General features: G+C 38.8%; 1 protein-coding gene across 1 annotated transcript in view; it reads right to left on the reverse strand.

Annotated features, from left to right (window-relative positions):
* The window catches only part of LOC116317348 (voltage-dependent T-type calcium channel subunit alpha-1I-like), a 186,518-nt gene that overhangs the window by 27,108 nt on the left and 139,074 nt on the right, over nucleotides 1-20,336 (reverse strand). Inside the window, exons 22-29 of the mRNA XM_039613171.1 lie at nucleotides 19,557-19,735; nucleotides 16,861-16,987; nucleotides 16,211-16,336; nucleotides 15,358-15,447; nucleotides 11,095-11,287; nucleotides 8,593-8,744; nucleotides 5,831-5,940; nucleotides 2,470-2,603 (exon numbers count right to left, since the gene is read on the reverse strand). Coding sequence (XP_039469105.1) covers nucleotides 2,470-2,603; nucleotides 5,831-5,940; nucleotides 8,593-8,744; nucleotides 11,095-11,287; nucleotides 15,358-15,447; nucleotides 16,211-16,336; nucleotides 16,861-16,987; nucleotides 19,557-19,735 — 1,111 coding nt within the window. The remainder of the gene's footprint in view (nucleotides 1-2,469; nucleotides 2,604-5,830; nucleotides 5,941-8,592; nucleotides 8,745-11,094; nucleotides 11,288-15,357; nucleotides 15,448-16,210; nucleotides 16,337-16,860; nucleotides 16,988-19,556; nucleotides 19,736-20,336) is intronic.

Below are 20,336 nucleotides of genomic sequence, written 5' to 3' on the forward strand. Positions count from 1 at the left end.
ACTTTTCTCAGTTCATGGGCAGTTATTTTGCACCTTGGTTTTTCCACACGCTTCTTGCGACCCTGTTGACTATTTTGAATGAAACGCTTGATTGTTCGATGATCACGCTTCAGAAGCTTTGCAATTTTAAGACTGCTGCATCCCTCTGCAAGATATCTCACTATTTTTGACTTTTCTGAGCCTGTCAAGTCCTTCTTTTGACCCATTTTGCCAAAGGAAAGGAAGTTGCCTAATAATTATGCACACCTGATATAGGGTGTTGATGTCATTAGACCACACCCCTTCTCATTACAGAGATGCACATCACCTAATATGCTTAATTGGTAGTAGGCTTTCGAGCCTATACAGCTTGGAGTAAGACAACATGCATGAAGAGGATGATGTGGACAAAATACTCATTTGCCTAATAATTCTGCACTCCCTGTATTTGCATAGTTACAGTATTTTATTTCCAGTATTTGTTTTTGTTTGTTTTCCAAGTTACAGGAAAAAGTTTCTCTGGGAGACAGCTGCTTCTGAGGCTAAATGTGCTAAACTTCCAAATTAATAGTTGCATTTGTTATCCTTTTTCTATTTTTTTTTTCACTTCTCTTGGTTTTAATTGTAAACAAAATATCAAATGAACAAAAATAATAGCCTTCTCGTTGTTCATTTGAAGGGAAAAGCTAGCATCCCTGCTGATAATTCACAAGCATTACATTGTGTGGTAGATTATTATTATACTGTGTTATGCTAAAAACATTAAATGAGATTTTATTTGTTCAAATACAGTCCTTGGACTTTGTTGAGTATTAGGGCCACATTAAGAAAAAACATGTTATTATTCATTTTGAGAATAAAGTCAAAGTAACAATTTGAAAACAATTATGATGTTTTATTGGGTTAGTTAAATCGTACTTTAGAAATGGTTTTAGTACAAATAAATTCTTTCTTTTTTAGCACATAAACACTGTCTGGTGACAAATATAAGGACAGAAAAATGCATCTAGTCAGTAGGGAAGACCAGACAAATTTGGCCAGATTTGCTCAAAATGAAACAATGAAATGAAACAGCAATGGGCAGATTACTAATGGTCACACTATGATTTACAACAAGACACAATAAGATAGCTGATCATGCTGTTTCTACACAGGCATTTAGCAGACGGCATAAACGCTGTGGCAGTTATTTGACTTGAAACGACAAATTTCATCTCCACATTTTGAATTTATTCTCAATGTTTAATCTCAAAATGAACAATAATACTTTTCTTTTAATGTCGCTGTAACATTTCATTGTACTGGACAGTTTTAGAGAAAAACTAACATTAACTGCCAACATACAACAACACAGTCGGATGAATATTCTATTGTATTATCCCACCAGCGAGTTGGAATTAATCCACTTGTATGAAATATGAACGACTGTGGAACATTTTAATATTCTCTCCCACAGTCACAAATTAGTTAACATTCATACACAGTGGCAAAGATGTTAAGAGAAGAAAGACTAAAAGTCACCAGTAGCCCTCACACTCATCATCAAATACCCCACTTGCTTCTTAATTACCACTGGCTGCTGTTTAATTAGCATATTACCCATGGGTCCACTCAGTGGTCCCTGAACAGAATTATGGAGGGCAGAGGGTGACGGTAAGAGAGGGCGAGGATTAAGTGAGATTGATGTAATTAGCCTTTATCCCCCTCAGTGTGAAGTTAAGAGGACAGTCCAAAGAACTAGTCCTTAAATTTCCACAGATTTATTAGAGCACAGGTGCAAAATGAGAGTGAAGGTAAAAACGAGAACAAATCTCTGTGATATATGGATACTGATACCAACCTCAGTGATTTTTCAAGTTACTCAGTCAGTCAGTCAGTCAGTAGGCCAGTCTAAAACTCTTCAAGCAGTCAACACAACTAGTCATCGTTATCCATGTGTCTTTGTTCAGTGGTAAATTTGCTTCACTAAATGCTGTTTCATAGATTGAATTAAACACATAAAGAAACATTTATCACTTCCACAAGTTAAATCTAACTAAAACCCAACATGTCTGTAATATTTCACATAAAAAGCTTACAGGACATGAGAGATTACACCTGCTAAGCTTCTGTTAGGCTCCTCTGATTTCATTTTCAAAAGCTTCATTTCCAAAAATAATGAATCATTTTGTGAGAACTAAATTGAAATTAGTGATGTGGAAATATACATGACTTTTAATTTATCTCGACTGCTGGGTGATATTAAAGAACAGCTGGGCGTACTATAGCAGCAAACAACATCTACAGAAAATTGAAACAGAAGCAAAACACACACACACAAAACCTCTGACTAATTTTCTCCGGAAAACTGGTAAATTAGGAAACGGGTAAGGGACAAGCACATGTTTAAAAATATAAAATAATGAAAGAAGTAAAGTAAGATGAAGTTTCAGACATATGAAAACACCGTGGGCAGGACGCAGGGTTAAAGACGTGTGCGTTGTGGTATACCTCGCGCTATCCTGAGCACCCTCATGATCCTGATGATGGTGGGGTTGATGGGGAGCGAGGCATTGATCTCAATCTCTTCCAGGGTGATGCCCATCACTGACAACAGCACAATGGCCAAATCCAACTGGTTCCACCTACACACACAGATACACACAACGACTTTTCAACATACCGGAAAAATACCGAACCCGACCGAATAAAATGTGAGTCTTAAAAAAAGGAGAACGAGGATGAATTTGGAGTCATGACTCAGTGTGCGGCTCAGGATTTCATGACTGCACACATCACGGTCTGTGTCATGTTAATTTCCCAATGAATATTAATGTTCTACATCACATTTGTGCATAATTGGCCTGACTCTCGCACAACTGACTTGGCAGAAGAATTGGTAACAGCTCACCATTACCCTAAGGCCTGCTCCAGCTATGAATATTTATCATAATAGTAAAATAAGAGTTTGAATACAACGCAAACTTGGACTAAGAAACAATACCTCCTGAGTGATTTATGTAGCCTGTTGTCATTTTATTGGTCAAAAAAGAGCTGTATGTTACTAAACGGCTCATGTGGGAGAATTCATAAATGTAAAGTTAAATAAATAATGTGGAATTTTACATTTTTGTCAAAGTTTTGATGCAAACTTAATATTGTAATGCTAATTCTGAAACAAGCATCGCATAATCTCATCAGACAACAAATATAAAGAGGATGCTCTTCAGTTATATTGTTGTTGAGTAGCTATATTATGAAAGAACCTTTAAAACCATTTTATAAGAAAGAGACCTGACCTTCCTTACTTTAAAAGATATGTGCACTTCCTTAAATATACATTCCCCCCCTTCTTTTTTTAAATGTAGTAACGTTTCCTTCACTTTTCACTCAGGTTACAGCAAAATTATTGCCCGGGGGAATGTTTCCCCACTGCGTTTCACACTAGACAATATCCCAGTCCCAGAACAACAAGAAGCGGCACACAGACAGACTCACACAGTGTAAACACACTCAAAACAGGGTTGCCTAATAAACCCAGGGGTTTCCAAAAAGACACACAAGGGTGAAGACAGAAAAAGACAAAGGTGCTGCAAAAAAAGAGAGAGGAAGGACATAGAGAAAGAGAGCCATGAAATGTAATGCACACTAGAAGAAATACCGTGACTAACGAAAACTGAGACACATAGAAAGATGGACATTAAAATAGGTCGGAAGAAGTAATTTTGAAAGCAAGAGGGGCAGAAATAACCAATAGCAATTTTCCCCAGGACAGTTCTTGAAATGGATCGGAAGCAGCAATAATAATTCTACATAGTAGGGTCGAATAATATTCGCCAACACTCTCACAGCTGCTCCACAGTCTTGTATATGTAACTGAGAGAAGAGCCCCTGCAGGATTGCTATGATGCTGGGTGAAGATATGGAAATTAGGTAAAATTCAAGACTTTCTGCACCTGCACAGTTGGATCGTGGACGAGTGTTTTTAAATTAAACATTCATCATATAATTGACCGATGACATCATCAAAAACTTGTGTAAAAGGGGCTTGGATCTTATTTTCTTTACACAGTGCTGGCATAGTCAGTTGGTTATATTTAAACATACACATTTTTGTCACCATCCATCTGTCCATAGATCTAACCATGTCTCTTAGCAACTTCATAGTGTATGCTGTTAATACTAGCAGGCTCACTGACACTGCATTCTCACACAGGAAATACCTGCCAATGATATCTAAAGCAGGATTTAGCTCTTTGTGGTTCTAATTAGGCACAAAAGCTTAAGAGAAAATAAACAACCTAAACAGAAGTGCAGAACTTGAAACATGTGGAATAAGAAAGCAAGCATTCTCTAAAAATGGTCTTCTTCCCCTTTCTTGAGATTGCATATTACGCTCTATGTATGATATATGTTACAGTCCCTATTTTCATTCACTGTAGGCAGGGTTTTTTTGTGGACTGACAATTTCTGGCAAAAGTTAGGGCCAAACATAACGAATCTTTCTTAAAGGTACAGTGTATAAAATTTCCACCACTAGATGTCAGTAGATTACAGTAAACTGAGTTCTGTGTTCTTACCCCGCCAAATTCAAGTGTATACTCCTGTAGGAAAAACATGTTTTTGTCATGTTTCAGCCAAGAGAGAGCAAACACATTAAATTTAGACTGTACTCATAATGACCACAGCTGGTTAGCATGTTTCTGCGACTGTTTGGACTGGAGTAGAGTGCTGTGAGTCCACTGTTTACCTCAGCTGTCAATGCAGGGTGAGAAACGTCCACGTCTATTTACTCTGGAAGAGGCTGTAAGACTTTGTGAAAGGAGTCTGATCTGGTTCAATAAGTCAAAGAAGCTCACTTGTGGCCGATGACTGACATACTGAGGTGAGTTTCTGAGGATATGCAGAACGTTTCTGTCATTATGGCCTCTGTTTCTGCTTCTGTTAGCCACTGTTAGCTGGGGTTAGCTGCTATTAGCAGGTGTCGGTGAAACTGTCTGACTTGTTGAACTCTTGAGACACTTACGTGAATAAACTCTCATATGATGTGAGAACGTAATGAAAATGTTTATCAGAGAGAAAGCCTAATTTTTAGGAAACTTGAGCCTAACAATAGCTGGAGGCTGTACGGAGATGAGAGTGTTGCATATCTAATTTGCAGACAATAACCGACTGCAACAATATTGGGAATAAATAAGCATGTTTGTCTGACTTGAGAAAAGAAAGAGAATGATATTTGATTAAGTTGCTGGTAACGTTGTCTCTTTCCTTCTCGTTTTAGTTTCTTTGGTGGAGGGGACTCCTCTGCAGATAAAACATAGGTATGATGCTTCATATCTTGAGTCTGAAGTTGCAGACACAAATTAAAATGTTGCTCCATCATATGCAAACACCAATAACTTCTCCTTCCCCTTTGGTGTTTTACATATATAGTCGGTCTCTAGGCAAATACATAAAACACGATTAGTCGAAAGGGAGATGTCCAACACGACCACTGTAGTCAAACATCGTGGGGGAGCATGGCGGCTTTCACTAACGGCAAATCTGGTCCTATGTACATTTAATAGATGATTCAGTTTATGAGAAGGCATAAGAGTGCTGGAAGACATAATTACAAAGTAACCTGTGTATGTAAGTTTTTCCCTTGAATCTGTGATCTTGTATTTTTTTCCTGTTGTCTCTCGGAGCTTAGCTGGCCACAGCAAGCAGCTGTTTCTCTATTAGGAAGAAATATAAGAGATAAGGCCGTGGTATATAATACCAGAATGCGGAATATACAAGGATTAACTTGCTGCTGGTGCCGTGGGTCAATACTATAACAGATTTTATCAGTTTTGTATGCTTCAAAGATTTAGTGCAGCCGGGACTGTACCTGTCCTTGAAGAAGCGTCGAAAGCCAAAAGCTACCAGTTTGAGAGAGGCCTCGATCACGAACGTGGACGTGAAGAAGTAGTTGCAGTACTTTAATGCAGTCTCCAGAGACTGGGAGAGTAAGAGAGGTGAAACATGGACAGAGAGGTTAGAACTGAGACAACAACAGCAGACAGTTAATATCACCTCTCCTGTGACCTATTACAAGCACATTTGTTATCTTTTTTCATGCCAGTAAAATGATCTTTTTATCGGTTCACTGAAGAATGAAGCAAATAACACAGCAAGTTATGAGAACTGTTGTTCAGTGAATCCGTTTTGCCAGAGTCAGCAACATTTGCACTTGCCAACAAATTTCTTTAATAGAGGAGAGCTTAATTGAGACAGACAGCTAAATTATGTCACACTCTAGGGAGAAACAGAGAGCATTTTTTCTACTATGCTGGTATTAATGAGTCAGATACACAAGTCAAACATTTGTAATGTTCAGTGCACATAATTAAACCAGATTATCCACAACAAGTCTAATTACATATTAACAAAGCGTGTGTTGAGAGGTAGTAGAAATTTGCCATTTTCAAACAGATGTTTGGACTTTAACTGCATAATGATGGTATTGTAAATGATCTTTGTAGATTTTTGACTTATGGTAAAATACTTTAGTTTTAAAGCTGAGACCAAACAGAGAGTGATTTGGTCATTGTGCATCCCTTCATCCTGACAATTGGTTGCTAGAGGATGTTTCAGGCTCTGGTTGTCTAGGTAACGTATTTTCAGGCCTGACGACTTCCTGTCCTCTCATTGGTGGTAGTTTCACTCAATTGCATTGAAGTTAACAGAAGTTTAACTGAGGTCCTGCCCACTTTGCACCTCCATTATTTATTTATATTTTTTACCCATAAGTTATTTGAAATCACTGAATGTTATTGGCTATCTACCATCTCTTTTTGCCACAGTGCTGCAAAATCACAGCTTAAAACACACAGACAATCAAGACCAGAAAATACCTGAAGAATTTCCAGAATTACTCGTGTTAATCTATGAGGTTAAGCGTTTCAGGATGTCTAAGGAGCATGGAAAGAAAAGCGTCTGGATTTCTTTAAATTTCTTGTCATCTGAGAAGCTTCTTCAGTTCTAAGAGAAACTGGTGGAGATTCCCAGATTTTAAGCCCTATGGGAGTGTCCCCAAAGAGGGTCATGGACCCCCATTGATCCTCTCTAATCACACGAGCCAAGGTGTGGGTCACAATCAGCCAATGTTTCGGGTGAACCCACTGCGAAACCTGCGATTTCCTGAGGTCAAATGGGCAGGATGTGAGCGGGCGTTAAGGCGTCTAAACAGTGGTGTCCTCGAAAGAGTGACCTTTGTCCTTTAGATGCAGATGGACAGCTGAGTCTTGTCCCGTCGAGGTGGCTCTTCTATGCTGTGCCATGCATTTATGAAGTGACTGTTTGGTCTCTCCGATGTAGAGGTCTGAGTGTTCCTCGCTACACTGTACAGCTTCTTGGATGAGAGGTGAAATGTCTTCAAGAAACTTAAAGAAGTCAAGACCCTTTCCTTCCAAGCTCCTTAGACTACGATGAACTGGATGACGGAAAAGTGGCTGGGGAGAGTTTTTTTTTCCCTGTTTTGTGTTTTTATACCAGGCAAAACTAACTGTCCATAGCTTTATAGGACTAGGAACAATTTTGTTTGTTCAGGTTCAGATAAAGGAAAAACACGTAACTGTTATAACTCATTTTATAATATAGATCTTTCTCAAAATCTGCATTTTTGTCAGGTTACTTTACTGTTAAAGCTCTTACGAAACCATTCATTTTCACAGCAGTTCTACTCTGAAGACAAAAATGTAATTATTTTCATTGTTAAACGAGTTGAGTAAAAGGCCAGTGTTTTTAACTTTTCCACTTTCAGCAGCCTTTATAATACCATTTCAGCTACATTTCTTTCCTTTATTTCCAAAGGGCTTCAGTCAAGTGTTATGTAGCCATAAAACCTGCAGGTCTTTGACGATAGCCTCGCATGTGTGGGCGATAGCCTTTGGATGTCAATGGCAGTTCACATAGTCAACTGAAAATAATGAGCTCCGTGGGCTGTCTGTGTACAGCCATGTAAGTGGCTAATACCTTATATGTTTGCCACAATTGTCTCTCAAGATAAGAACATTTTCAGCTGAACACTGAGACCGAACACCACGACAAGTCGTATACAGCCTACATGCCACAGGTCAGAAATGTGAGAGGAAACAGTGGGAGCAACACCACAGGGAAAGATCCTGACTGATTTGAGTGGGTTGCTCTGGTAGTTTCATTTCCTCCTTAGTGATCATATGTTAAGCCAATAGATTATGCTATTTCATGAGGGTGGCAAGAACATCGTAACAGGATGGCATAAAAAAGTCAACTGATACCATCCATTTAACATGTGAAGAGCTTTTGTCTTACTTTTTAGCCACTTTATTGAACGCCGTACTCGAAAACTTTCCTGCTAAAAAGGCTTTTTTTCCCTCTGAAAATCATTTACATAGCTGATACTCCAATCTGCCGACTGTTTATACTCCAGCACTTGGAGACATGTTTTAGTTTTTGGCAGTATTTATTGCTGATTCAGAGCAGCGGGCTGGCCACTTGCCTCAGGAAATGGCAACTTTTAACCATCAACACCTACTCAGAAGCCTTTGATGAGACTGAGAAAGAAACAGCAGATTTGTTCAAAGTCCCAAACCCGAGCATCGCTCTATCCTCCTCAAGCAAGGCTGTCACCTGTGGTTGGTCGTAGTGCTCCAGAGACATGGTGATGACATTAATGCAGATAATGAAGGTGATGACCAGGTCCAGGTAGTGGCTGGTACACAGAGCATGGATAGCCAGGCGTGTACGACCATAGGATGCATAGTAGGGCAGCTTCTGTGCCTCTGGATAGATTAAAAGTAAAGAAACATTAGATAGAGGAAGAAAAACAATAAGACAATTGGGGTTTAGGGTCAATGAAAGAGAATGAAAAATGACAGAAGGAAAACAAAATGGGAGTGGAAGACAAATTGTAGAATAAAGTGAATGACAAAAAAATGGCAAAAAACCAAAAGAGAAAATATGCAGACAAACATGTTTCATTAAACAAACAGTGAATAAAAGCATGAAGAATTCAAAGAGATTAGGATTCATTTCATTGGTTACAGTACTGTGCACAAAGTCTTGAGTTACTTACTCCTTACTTCTTAATACTTTGCTTCCAAGGATCTAGACTATGTTTTTAAGTGGTTATGAGGCTTTCTTCAGCCAGAGGATCTTTTATTTTATTTGGACATTGGCTGCTTTTTCACTCATTTACAGTACAGTACCAGTTTTTTTTTCTTTTTTGTCGAGCTGCTTAACGCTGACCTATAAATGATTCAAGCGTAAAACGGGCACCTACCCCAAGGAATGTGGAGTATTGCATCTACACATAACATTAAACTGAGAACCTATTTTAAAAAGTACCTTTAGACACTTTGCTACTAGCAGCCTGTCAGGAAAACATTAATTTGTTCAAATTTCTTTTGAAATGACAACAAATTATACAGTTTGACAGGGTAATTTTGAACCAAAAAGGTGATTTTCAATGAAAATCAATGAGCTATTAGCTGGAAACTTGGCATATCTCGGCATGGTGCGAAGTGTGTCCTTAGAAAAGGGACAGAGGAAGAAATGGCACGCTGTAGCAGTTGACCCGCATCTGAAAGTCATGTCCTTTACGAAGACAAAAAATCCAGCCAAGACCTGACACAAGACATAATATCTACTTGCCAAAGTTGCCAAAGTCTCATCAGAAATGGTCTCAGTGGTGGACTGGCTGTCAGGAAGTTACTCTTAAGGACGGGAAACGGGGAGAAAACAACGGTTTTTAAATTTTTAAATTACACAAGAACTGGACTGCAAATAAGTGGCAACAGCTCTTCTGGAGTGAAGAATCCACATTTGAAACCTTTGGTTCAAATTGTTGCTGTCAGTATATACGTTGTTCCACCATGCAATACTATTTGGAAGGTTCCTGTTTAACAATGGTTTAACTTTTCAGGAAGTGATGCCAAACATACTGCTCTAGTGCAGTAAAAGCATACCTGGATAGAAAGAAAAATAATGGAACACTATCAGTCATGGATTGGCCTCCCCAGAGCCCGAAGCCCAACATTATTGAAGCAGTGTGGGACCATCTCAACAGAGGATGGAACAAAAGGCAGCTAACAACCAACTTTTGAATGTCCTTCGACAAACCTTTCCTTAAGTGCATTTAAGGTGTACTGGTTTTGCTCAGTGGGTGTTCATAGTCAGGGGGCAACAGCCCAGGTTTGAGTTCTGAGCCCCTTTAAAAAGTTTTTAAAGTCTACTAAAAGAAGGTACAAGAAGACTTGCATAAGAAAGTTTAGGCGTTGTGGACGAATAAAGACGGTCATACCAAATATTGACTTTCAAGCTGGTTAGAATTGCACAAACTCTTTTTTTTGCCTCATATAATGTATTTCCATCTATTTTTGCAGATGATTTTGATAAATCACTGTGCCTATTTCCCAGTTTCCTAACAAAATATAGAGAAATAAAGTTGACTCAAGACTTTTACACAGTAGTGAATTTATTCCAAAAGAGGGAAAGAATAATGACGCCCAGAGCAGCTGAAGAAAAGTCAGACACTGAGATAAACTCTGTGCTTATATGAAGAGAGAATTTGATAAATGTGTGAGAGAGGTTAAGTAGCTTTAAATGAGTTGAAAAAATGACTCATTCATCGTCATATTATCATGTGTAATATAAAAGATCAAATTAGAAGTCTTGGGCATATGCCATTTGGATTTTACCCAAGGAGTGAAGACTTTAAAAGATTGCATCTATTAAGTTATACATATACTGTATATAAGATTTCTGAAATTGGAAGTATGAGAGAAGAGATGAGTATTTTTTATATAATAGACTGTATACCGTTTGTATCTCTTTGCTAGATTTTCTCTTTATTCTTCTGTACACTCAGTCTTTGTTCCTTTCCCAATAGATTTTTGGATCTCGTCAGTCCTCCTCCTTCCATCTATGATTTTTTCATCATGACTTGATTTTTTTAAACCGTCCTTTTTTACTTTCTTTTTAATTTCATTAAATTTTCCGTCTCATCTCTCTGCTTTTCTTTATTAATTATTTTCCCCTCATCCTTTACAGTGCTTCAGGCACTCAGCTCCCTCCCTACTCCTGCGTATCCCACGTTCACCCTTCAGCTTCTTCCTGTTCTCTGGATCTTACTTCTCCTCTTCTTCTCCATGCGACGCTGGCGTTTCTCCTCGCGTCTTCTGGCCTCCTCCACCTCCTGGTGCTGCCGACATTTGTGGAAGTTCTCCACTACCACGCCCACAAACATGTTAAGGACGAAGAAGCTGACAATCAGCAAAAAGGAGATGAAGTAGAGCAGCATCCACGGGTTGTTGTTGGTCACCGGCTACAGGAGACAGGGAAATATAACATTAAAAAAGGAAAAGGACAATGGAAAGAATGAAGGTAGACAAAATCTAAATAATCCAAGGGTGAGCTCAAAGTACCTACTTCCAGCCACCTCTGAGCAGCCTCATTTTAATCTCAATAAAAAAAAAATACTATGAATGGAAAGTTGGAAGCCCTTTTCACAGATGCACTCAAACCCTGAACTTTTCTAACTTTTTTCTTTCCTTTTGAGTTTGTGTGATGCATTGATAGCTAATAATCTGCTAATAATCTGGTGCATTCATCTTTATCAAGTATGGGTCTTGTGTGTCATCAGACAGTTTCTTAAATCACTACATAAAGCTTACAGCAGTACTCAAAACAGACTATTTCCTGCTATGTGCTATATGTGACCTGATTCTCCTGAAATTGTTCACATCTGAAAATGGAAAGGTTGTTGTTGATGTCCAGCGGCCCGGTTGTTTTAGCTGGTATGTACATGAAATATGTTGATAGCTGAGAATCACTTCCAGGATAAGTTTGTCACTGTTCTAAATGTTTAGGGTTACACATCTATTCAACTCGTTTTGAGAGAAAAGAATACATCTGACACTCTCACTGTGGATACTCCATATTCAGTACAGTTTGAAAATCTGGGGACTGTCAGCAATCTCAAAAGATGACAGTAAACAGAGAATAGGCAGAGAATGGAGACAACGTGGGTTGATTGGATGTGGAGGTAGTTTTTGGGAGAGAGTCATTAGAAAACAAAACAAAAAATAAAGAAAAAAAACCCTGAAGTTCAGTGACAATAAAGCCGGAGATGAGACTCAGATTTTCAATTTGGGGGAACGCTGAGTGCTGAAAACACAGGGTGGAGTGTAAATGGGATTAGTCATTCAGAGCCATGTTGGACTGCAGTGAGGTTTCTCCCTGAGGCGAGGAAACTGAATCATCCAGAATAATGCCCACTCTTTTTAATAGATTCTCTAATAGATTTTCAAATAAACCAATTCTACAAGGAACGTGTTCACTTTGTAGCCACTATAGAAGACTAATTTGCATCACGTTATTGGATGCTGATGTCATCTGTGTATATTATTTGTGGGGTTAACCCTTAGATGCACACGTGGGGTCAAAAATGACCCCAGGGGTTGTTTTTCTTCAAAATCTTTAAAATGCAAAGTTGTAATATATTCATATTCCAGGTATTCCTCAAAAAATATGTTTGTAACATGAGGCCATTTGCATTTTTATTTATTTTTCATTAATTTAAAAAAAATGCAGTTTTGTATCACTACCCCTCTTCTTCCACAAGTGGGGTCAAAAATGACCCCAAGCAGTTCCTATGGAATCTTCTATGAAACTTTCATTCTTAGCAACTCTGACTGACCCACTTACACTTCTGATGGATCAAGAATTAATTTTTACACAGTAACATACATGATTTATAGTCAGGGCTGCACATAAGTGGTCCACAGGTGTGCATTCGCTATCAAAATAAAAGTATTCCCGGAAATTCAGAGAATACGCGCTTCTTTTGCGGTGGAGGAACACCAAAGTAATTGCTTACAGAGCTTGCTTCTTCGACATCTTTAAGAATTCTGAACAAATGTCTGTCCTCCTCCAGAACATCTAATGTACGCAAATGAGCGTTCCAACTTATCTGGTATGCATCTTTTATTTTGACAGCAAATGTGCACCTGCGGACCATTTATGTGCAGCCCTGTTTATAATTTCCTGTGCATTTCAAACATTGTCCTTTCTGATGTTTTTTTTTTAAATATTTAAAGTAACATGGCTGCTATGAGGCCAGCTAGGATCCCTGTGGATCTTGCCCTACAAATGATCCAGGACGGATGGGATGAAGAGCCCATTGGAGGCACTGACTCAGAATCTGACATCTCAGATATAGAGGACCCAGACTATTGTCCTCCCACTGAACAAGACCAGTCAGATACAGAGGAGTCCTCTGATGAGTCCTCTGAAGAGGAAATGGATATTGAGTCTAACAGAATGAGTCCCTCTTACTGCTCTAGCCACAATATTCTGAATTAGTCGGCCAGGGCCTGCACCTGGGTTTTAGTACTGTCTCTCCAATAGATGCATGGAAGATGTTCATGTCTGATAATATAATAGAAGAGGTGCTGACATACACAAACATGGAGGCACGAAGAGTAGCCACACACAGGGGAAAAGAGTGGAAAAATGTAATCAAACATGAGCTCATGGCCTTCATTTGACTGACCATTCTTGCAGGAAGTGAGAAGAACTGGGATGTACCAGTTGGTGTGTTTTTGGGAGTCCTCTGCATAACCCATTGTACAAGGCCACTATGTCAATTCATAGATTTAAAGATATTCAACGTTTCTTGCACTTTGATGACAAGAGGACCAGAGCCTACCGACTGAAAACAAACCACATGGCAGCTTTCCGCTACATATGGGGCCTGTTCCTGGTCAACTGCAGGCAGAAATTCATCCTCAGTGATTGTGTTACAGTGGATGAACAACTTGTGCCTTTCAGAGGGAAGACCCAGCTTCTGCAGTATATGCAGAGCAAGCATACAAAAGTGATACAAGTGATGCAAAAACTGCAATTTCTTAAAATTAATTAAAAATAAATAAAATGCAAAGTGCCTCATGTCACAAACATGTTTTATGAGGAATAACTCAAATATGAGAATGTTACAACTCTTTGTTTTAAAGATTTTGAAGAAAAACAACCGAGTTTATAGCAAAATGCATTGTTTCTATTTGGGGTCATTTTTGACCCCACTCGTGGAAGAGTGTAGGTATTGGTAGGTTGTGCATCCAAGGGTTAAGGGGACAGTAAGCAGCATGTTCTCCACTTTAGGAAGCAAAGATACATTTTTAAGATCGTGACTGGCCTCAGGTATCACATTAGAACATTATTAGAACGTTTTAGCTTCCCTTAGATAACTACAGTATCTCTGATAGAGCATTAAAGCAAAGCTCCTAATTTAACATTCCAATTATAACTCAACCCTCACCTTCAATCATAATTTTAAACTCTAAAGTGAAAGTACTCATGAACTACATTCAGCTCACATAACATTCATTGGAGGAAGTGTGGGTTAATTAAATTAAAAAAGGCTATTTGCATTATAGCCAAAGACATAGGCAGTGCACTTAAAAATAGCATAATAGGGACAGTGGAGCAAAGTGGGTTTTTCTTCTTAAGTATTTTTATTCATCTTTAGGCATGAAAAAAAGATTTTTGAACTTTTTTAAACAGGTACTTTTCAAAGAGTTTGTTACATGTCCACTTAGGTGGACATCATACGTTTTGACTTATGAATTTGGTATGGAGCGACACATCAGTGTCCAATGTAGTGGTTTATGTGCAAGTATACCATCTACACTGACACAAATACAAGAAAACAGCCTTTGAATAGCTGTGCACTGTAGTGACCACTTTGTGTGAAAGGGTTAAATGTGATTTCAATGATAAAATCCAGAACAGCTATTTGGAAGAAGGCGATGTAGAAGGTGCTGCTCCTACAGGAAACCTTTGTAGTATTGTAATGATATGAACAGACGCCACTAAGACACCTCCCTGTGGAGGAGATCTGGGAACATCCAACTGGGTTGAATATTCAGAAGACCAGAATGAGGGATTTTATATCCCATCTGTTAAAGAAATGTGGGATTCCCTCAAAGAGGTTTGACTATGTAGATGGAGATTTAGGCAGGCATGCGGGCCACTCTGCTTAGTTTACTACCACTGAACAGTGGACCTGACTGACTGACAGACAGAAAAAGGTTTTAAGTATCTGGATATAATACAATGAATGTGATCATTAACATTAGGTAAGTACAATGTCAGGTGAATTGCAAAACCTGACGCATAACACCATGTCAGTACAAGTGAAATAAAAGTATTTCAAAATGCTGAAACGAGCACAGCCTTTCTGCTTCCACAGGAATTAAGACGTTAAGTAGCAGCAAGGCGCTGCAAATCAAACACATCTAACTGATCATCATTAGGTGTGAGAAGAGTGTAGACTTTCCTTTTACTATAACCACAAGCGTGAGCATAGGTATTTACGGTAATATTATTTATTACCTGCTGGTCAATTCCCACTGCATCTAGTCCATGGTACATGATGTTGACCCAGCCATCTTTTGACGCCAGCACAAACAGGGACATAAGAGCCTGAAAGAGATACATGCAACAGCATGAATGAACAAAGCAGGGGCCTCCAACTCCAGTCCTTGAGAACTACTGTCCTGCAGCTTTTAGATGTATCCTTGTTCCAATGCACCTGAACCAAATGAATGGCTTGTTGCCAGGCCTTTGCCAAACTTGATGGCATTCATGATTCAATCATTTGGTTCACTGCGTTGGAGTAGGGATGCATCTAAAAGCTGCAGGACAGTAGCTCTCAAGGACTGGAGTTGGAGACCCCTGATTTAGACCCATCCAAACAAACAACACTAATAGTGTATAATGGGCTAAATCTAACAGCTGGCATTTTTTTTTAAAAGGACAAAGAAAAGATGTTAGTGGATCAAACCACAGACATGAAGCAAAGTACTTTAATCGCCTAGTGCTCAGAGCAACAAACATGAACTGCTATTATGTAATAGACATCAGTGGTACAATATTAAAAACATTAATTAGCATTGTCAGCCGTGTGAGTCCTTCCTCTGTTATTCTCCACCTCTTTTTGTTGTATGATGGGATGTTGTAGCTAACTGAAACCATCTCTTCTATTGTGGGAAAAAGGCACTTTACATTTCTTTTTTCGCATTCATGAATCAAACTGTCTCTTTTTCGCCAGCTTTAAGATGATTTAAAGGATCGACAGCGTAGTACAGTGTCTCCGTGTGCGGTTTTGTTTGTGTGTACTTGTAGGGTAATATGTGGAAAACAGCCCTGCCAGGATGCCAAGCATGCACTGTATTCTATCTCGTACCTGTCCAAGGTTGTCAAAGTTGTATTTGTGGTGAACCCATCGATAGTTGGCAGCCAGGCAGTCAGATTTATTGGTGATATTCTTCACATCGAGACCCACACAGTAGTAGAACTTTCCTTTGAAAAGCTTTGAAGGAAAACACACACAGGCAGAGGCACATGAAGATAAATCACGACAGAGCAATGAAAAAAAAACACTTCTCTGCATAGCCACTTCTTTCACTCGGTTTTTGAAGTCATTTCAGAATTAGCGTTTGTAACTAGTGCATAGATGGAGCTTTACTGAAGACTCCACGAGTGCTTGATATCAACAGTGTGGTTTTCCTCCCGAGAAAAGACGTTTTTAACTCTCACTCACACTGAACATCAAAGAGGGATGTGGGTACAAGAATGCATAACAGCAGATGCAGAGAGAATGACATGAAATGAAGTGTGCAATAGCAGGGTGGGATTGACAACCAGGTGCAAAAGAAAATATGAAAATATAAAAGAGCCAGCTGTACATTTGCCATACTCGCAAACTTGCTTGTAGAGTTAAAAAGATAAACAAGATTTTGTGATGATATTCCTTTACTGATTTAAAAAAAGAAAAAAGCAAGGCAGAACATGTTAGGTGGAGGGCAACTTGGACTTGGACACGAATATGTTTACCTGAACACCAAGGATGCCAAAGATGATGAAAAAGGCACAGCAGATGAGGACAATGTTGCCGATGGGCTTGAGGGACGTGATTAGGGTCTCGACCACCAGCTTCAGTCCTGGAGCTCTGCTGATCACCCTGTAGGACAAACAGGTGGAGAGGGATGGAAAGACGGAGAAAGAAGGAAGAAAAAACGACACACAGCATCTTTTAGAAGCTAAAGTAAAAAGAAAAGAACAACATGACTGCAGAGCTTTTGTCTAAAACACTGCGGTCAATTCAGTCGCTTTCTTTAATGCTGATATCCCAAAAACTGCCAATAACCTATTTTGTTATCTCAAGACAACAGGTTAATTTAACTCACCAGCTGACAAAAGGAAATTAAAATAAGAATAAAGGTCTGATTTCTCAAGATAATTTCTCCCAAGGAGATAATTTCGGTTTTCTCAGGATCAGGGGATAATTATGGAGAAGCCATTAACATCTTAGTCTGTTTATCTGGTTATCTAACATTTTCACAGAGATGCTGCTATTAATCTGACATTCTAGCAAACATCAGCTGCTGAAGTTGATTCCTGCACTGTGCAGCTGGGTGGGTGGGGTGGGGGGTCACCACTTTTCCATGCTCAGAATTACAGATCCATTTATAAAACACTTGACTTCACTTTTATTTATCATCCTTCCTAATATATGAATCTGCGCGGAGGCGTGGAGAGCAGTCAGAGAGAGACAGTTTATTTCAGTGGTAACAGTAGAACACTTTAGTGCTGATAGGGGGAGGCCGTTTCATTAATCCACTCTCCTGTGTGAGAATGAGTGCACCTGTGTTGTCCAGAGTGCTACGGCTGATACATTAGTTAACTGTTTTATGGTTCGCAAATATGAGCAAGTTCAGAAGGAACTGAATTCATGCCAGGGTCTTTGATAAAGTGAATTAGTGATGATTTACACTTGTGCATGAATCCTAATCATGAATAAAAGCCAAATCTTCTCTCTCTCCCTCTCTCATATATATATTAGTGCTGTCAAAAGATTAAAAAAAATTAACTAAAATCTCACAATTGTCTGTAATTAGTCGCGATTAATCACAATTACTTGATCAATAGCCTTGTTGTAATTACATTTTTTCAACTTTATATTTAAGCTTGTAACTGACATTAACACAATATAATGAAGTAAATGCAGAATAAACACAAAGAAAGTATGCTTAAATTCAAAGAGAATTTTAATAGTTTTCTTCAGTCTTTTAGCACAGGTTCTCTCCTGTGAAATACAACTTTTTAAATGGTAAATGGACTGGTTCCTATATAGCGCTTTTCTACTCTATCTGAACACTCAAAGCGCTTTATACAACTAATTCATTCACCCAATCACACAAGCACTTTTTCTAAACGGTTTAGTCTAACTGTTAGTAGCTGACCTGCTCTACCACCTGAGCTACAGCCACCCCCAAATTACCTACTAGTATATAGGTTTAAAAAAACTAAATACTAATAGGTAAGTATACACTCCTATATAATCAGGGGTGCACATAAGTGGTCTGCAGGTGCGCATTCGCTGTCAAAATAAAAGACGCGCACCAGATAAGAAGTTGCAACGCGCGTTTGCGTACATAAGATTTTCTGGAGGAGGACAGACATCTGTTTAGAACTCTTAAAGATGTCGAAGAAGAAATGGAAAATATACGCACTTAAGATGTGTATATATATATGTATATACACATATACACACATATATATGTATATATATATATATATACACACACATATATATATATATATATATATATATATATATATATATATATATATATATATACACACATATATATATATATATATATATATATATATATATATATATATATATATACATATACATATACATATATTCCTAGGATTGCGCTCTTCTGGACAGAGATCTCAGATTGTTCCTGGGACCTGCTGGAGCCACTTGTCCAGCTTGGGGGTCACTGTTACCTTTACCTTCAACATCTTCTCCAGCTCTTCTCTGGGCCCTTCATACTTCTCCAGCTTCTTGTGTTCCTTCTTCCTGATGTTGTTGTCATTCAGTATTGCCAGTCTATCAGTATGACCATGTTTTTCTGTTGTGCACCGCTATTATGTCTGGTTAGCCATCACCAATTTTTCCATTTGTATCTGGAAGTCCCACAGGATCTTAGCTCAGTCATTCTCCACCACCCTTGGGACAACTGGGACTTGGTAATCAATCTCGGATGGGGGTGATGATATCTCCCCTCGGACCTGTCACCCTGGTTCCCCCTTGCTGTAGCATTTGTGTTGTACCTCTTATTTTATCAGTTTCTCAGATCACTAATTAGGAATTTTGGCCCACTCTTTTTACAGCATTTCTCATGAGTCTGAGATGTAGCTCTTGTTTTTTGCAGTTTCTCACACTGCTACCTCCTGGTGAATCGTTCTTGCAGGAAAATGATGGACGTCAAATTGTTTGGAAATGGTCTCACAACCGTTCCTAGACACAGTCCCTTTTTATGAATAATGCTGATCAGGTTTAATGTTTCAGGTAAAGCTACCTAATGCTAAGCTAACTAAGCTAACTGACAGAGTATATTTGATCTTCTGATTGCAAATATTTTCCTAAACTGCTGTCCTTTTCCTTTTTAGAAACCATCCTTATGGGGCATGCAGAGGGGAAATGTGAAAAAATGACTGAAAGTCCTTCAAACCTGAGAGGACGGAGTGTCCTGAGCAACCTGAGCACACGGAGAACCCCGAGGATCTTAGCCCCACCCGCCATGGACACTACGATGTCAATCAGAGACACGAAGACCAAGAAACCATCTAGAATGTTCCAGCTGCTTCTCAGATAGGCAGTTTCCCCCAAATACAGACCCATGGACACCACCTGTGGAGATGAAGGGGGAAATAATGAGAAATGATGAGGAAATGCAGAAGTGAGCAGATGTACACGGGCACACACACTCTTTGATATTCAAATTGCTTACTTAGCTTCTCAAACAGGTATTACATTTCATACTGGAGAGCAGAAGAGACTTTTTTTTTTTTTTTTTTTTTAAAGCAGTTGATTGAAACTGTGGTTAGAAATCCAAGGAGATAAAAGCATGGAAGGAAGAAAAGGAAGATGGGAAACAGCTTCTTAATATGAGAACGTGGATGTGCAAAAGATGAAGAGGGACACAAGGAAAGAATTAAAAGGCAGTTATACAAAGAAGATCAGACAGAAATCATGAGCATATTTTAAAATAGCATTCAAAATAGCAGTGGAAGAAAGATTCCATAATGAAAAGAAAACCCTATTTGTTTGCGCCGTTAATCAGCTCTCATGTTGACACTGAATCTTGCTGACCACTGTGACTGGAGCAAAAGTCCATGAATAAAACTTGAGGAAAATAGTTTACAATTTCATTTAGATGTAGAGTAGTCTGCACTGCTGACAGTGCAATGTGCTACTTCAGCAGTTTGGCCAAATCTTCTTATCTCAGGCA

Source organism: Oreochromis aureus, linkage group 6 (genome assembly GCF_013358895.1).
Source record: "Oreochromis aureus strain Israel breed Guangdong linkage group 6, ZZ_aureus, whole genome shotgun sequence".
Lineage (NCBI taxonomy): Eukaryota > Metazoa > Chordata > Actinopteri > Cichliformes > Cichlidae > Oreochromis > Oreochromis aureus.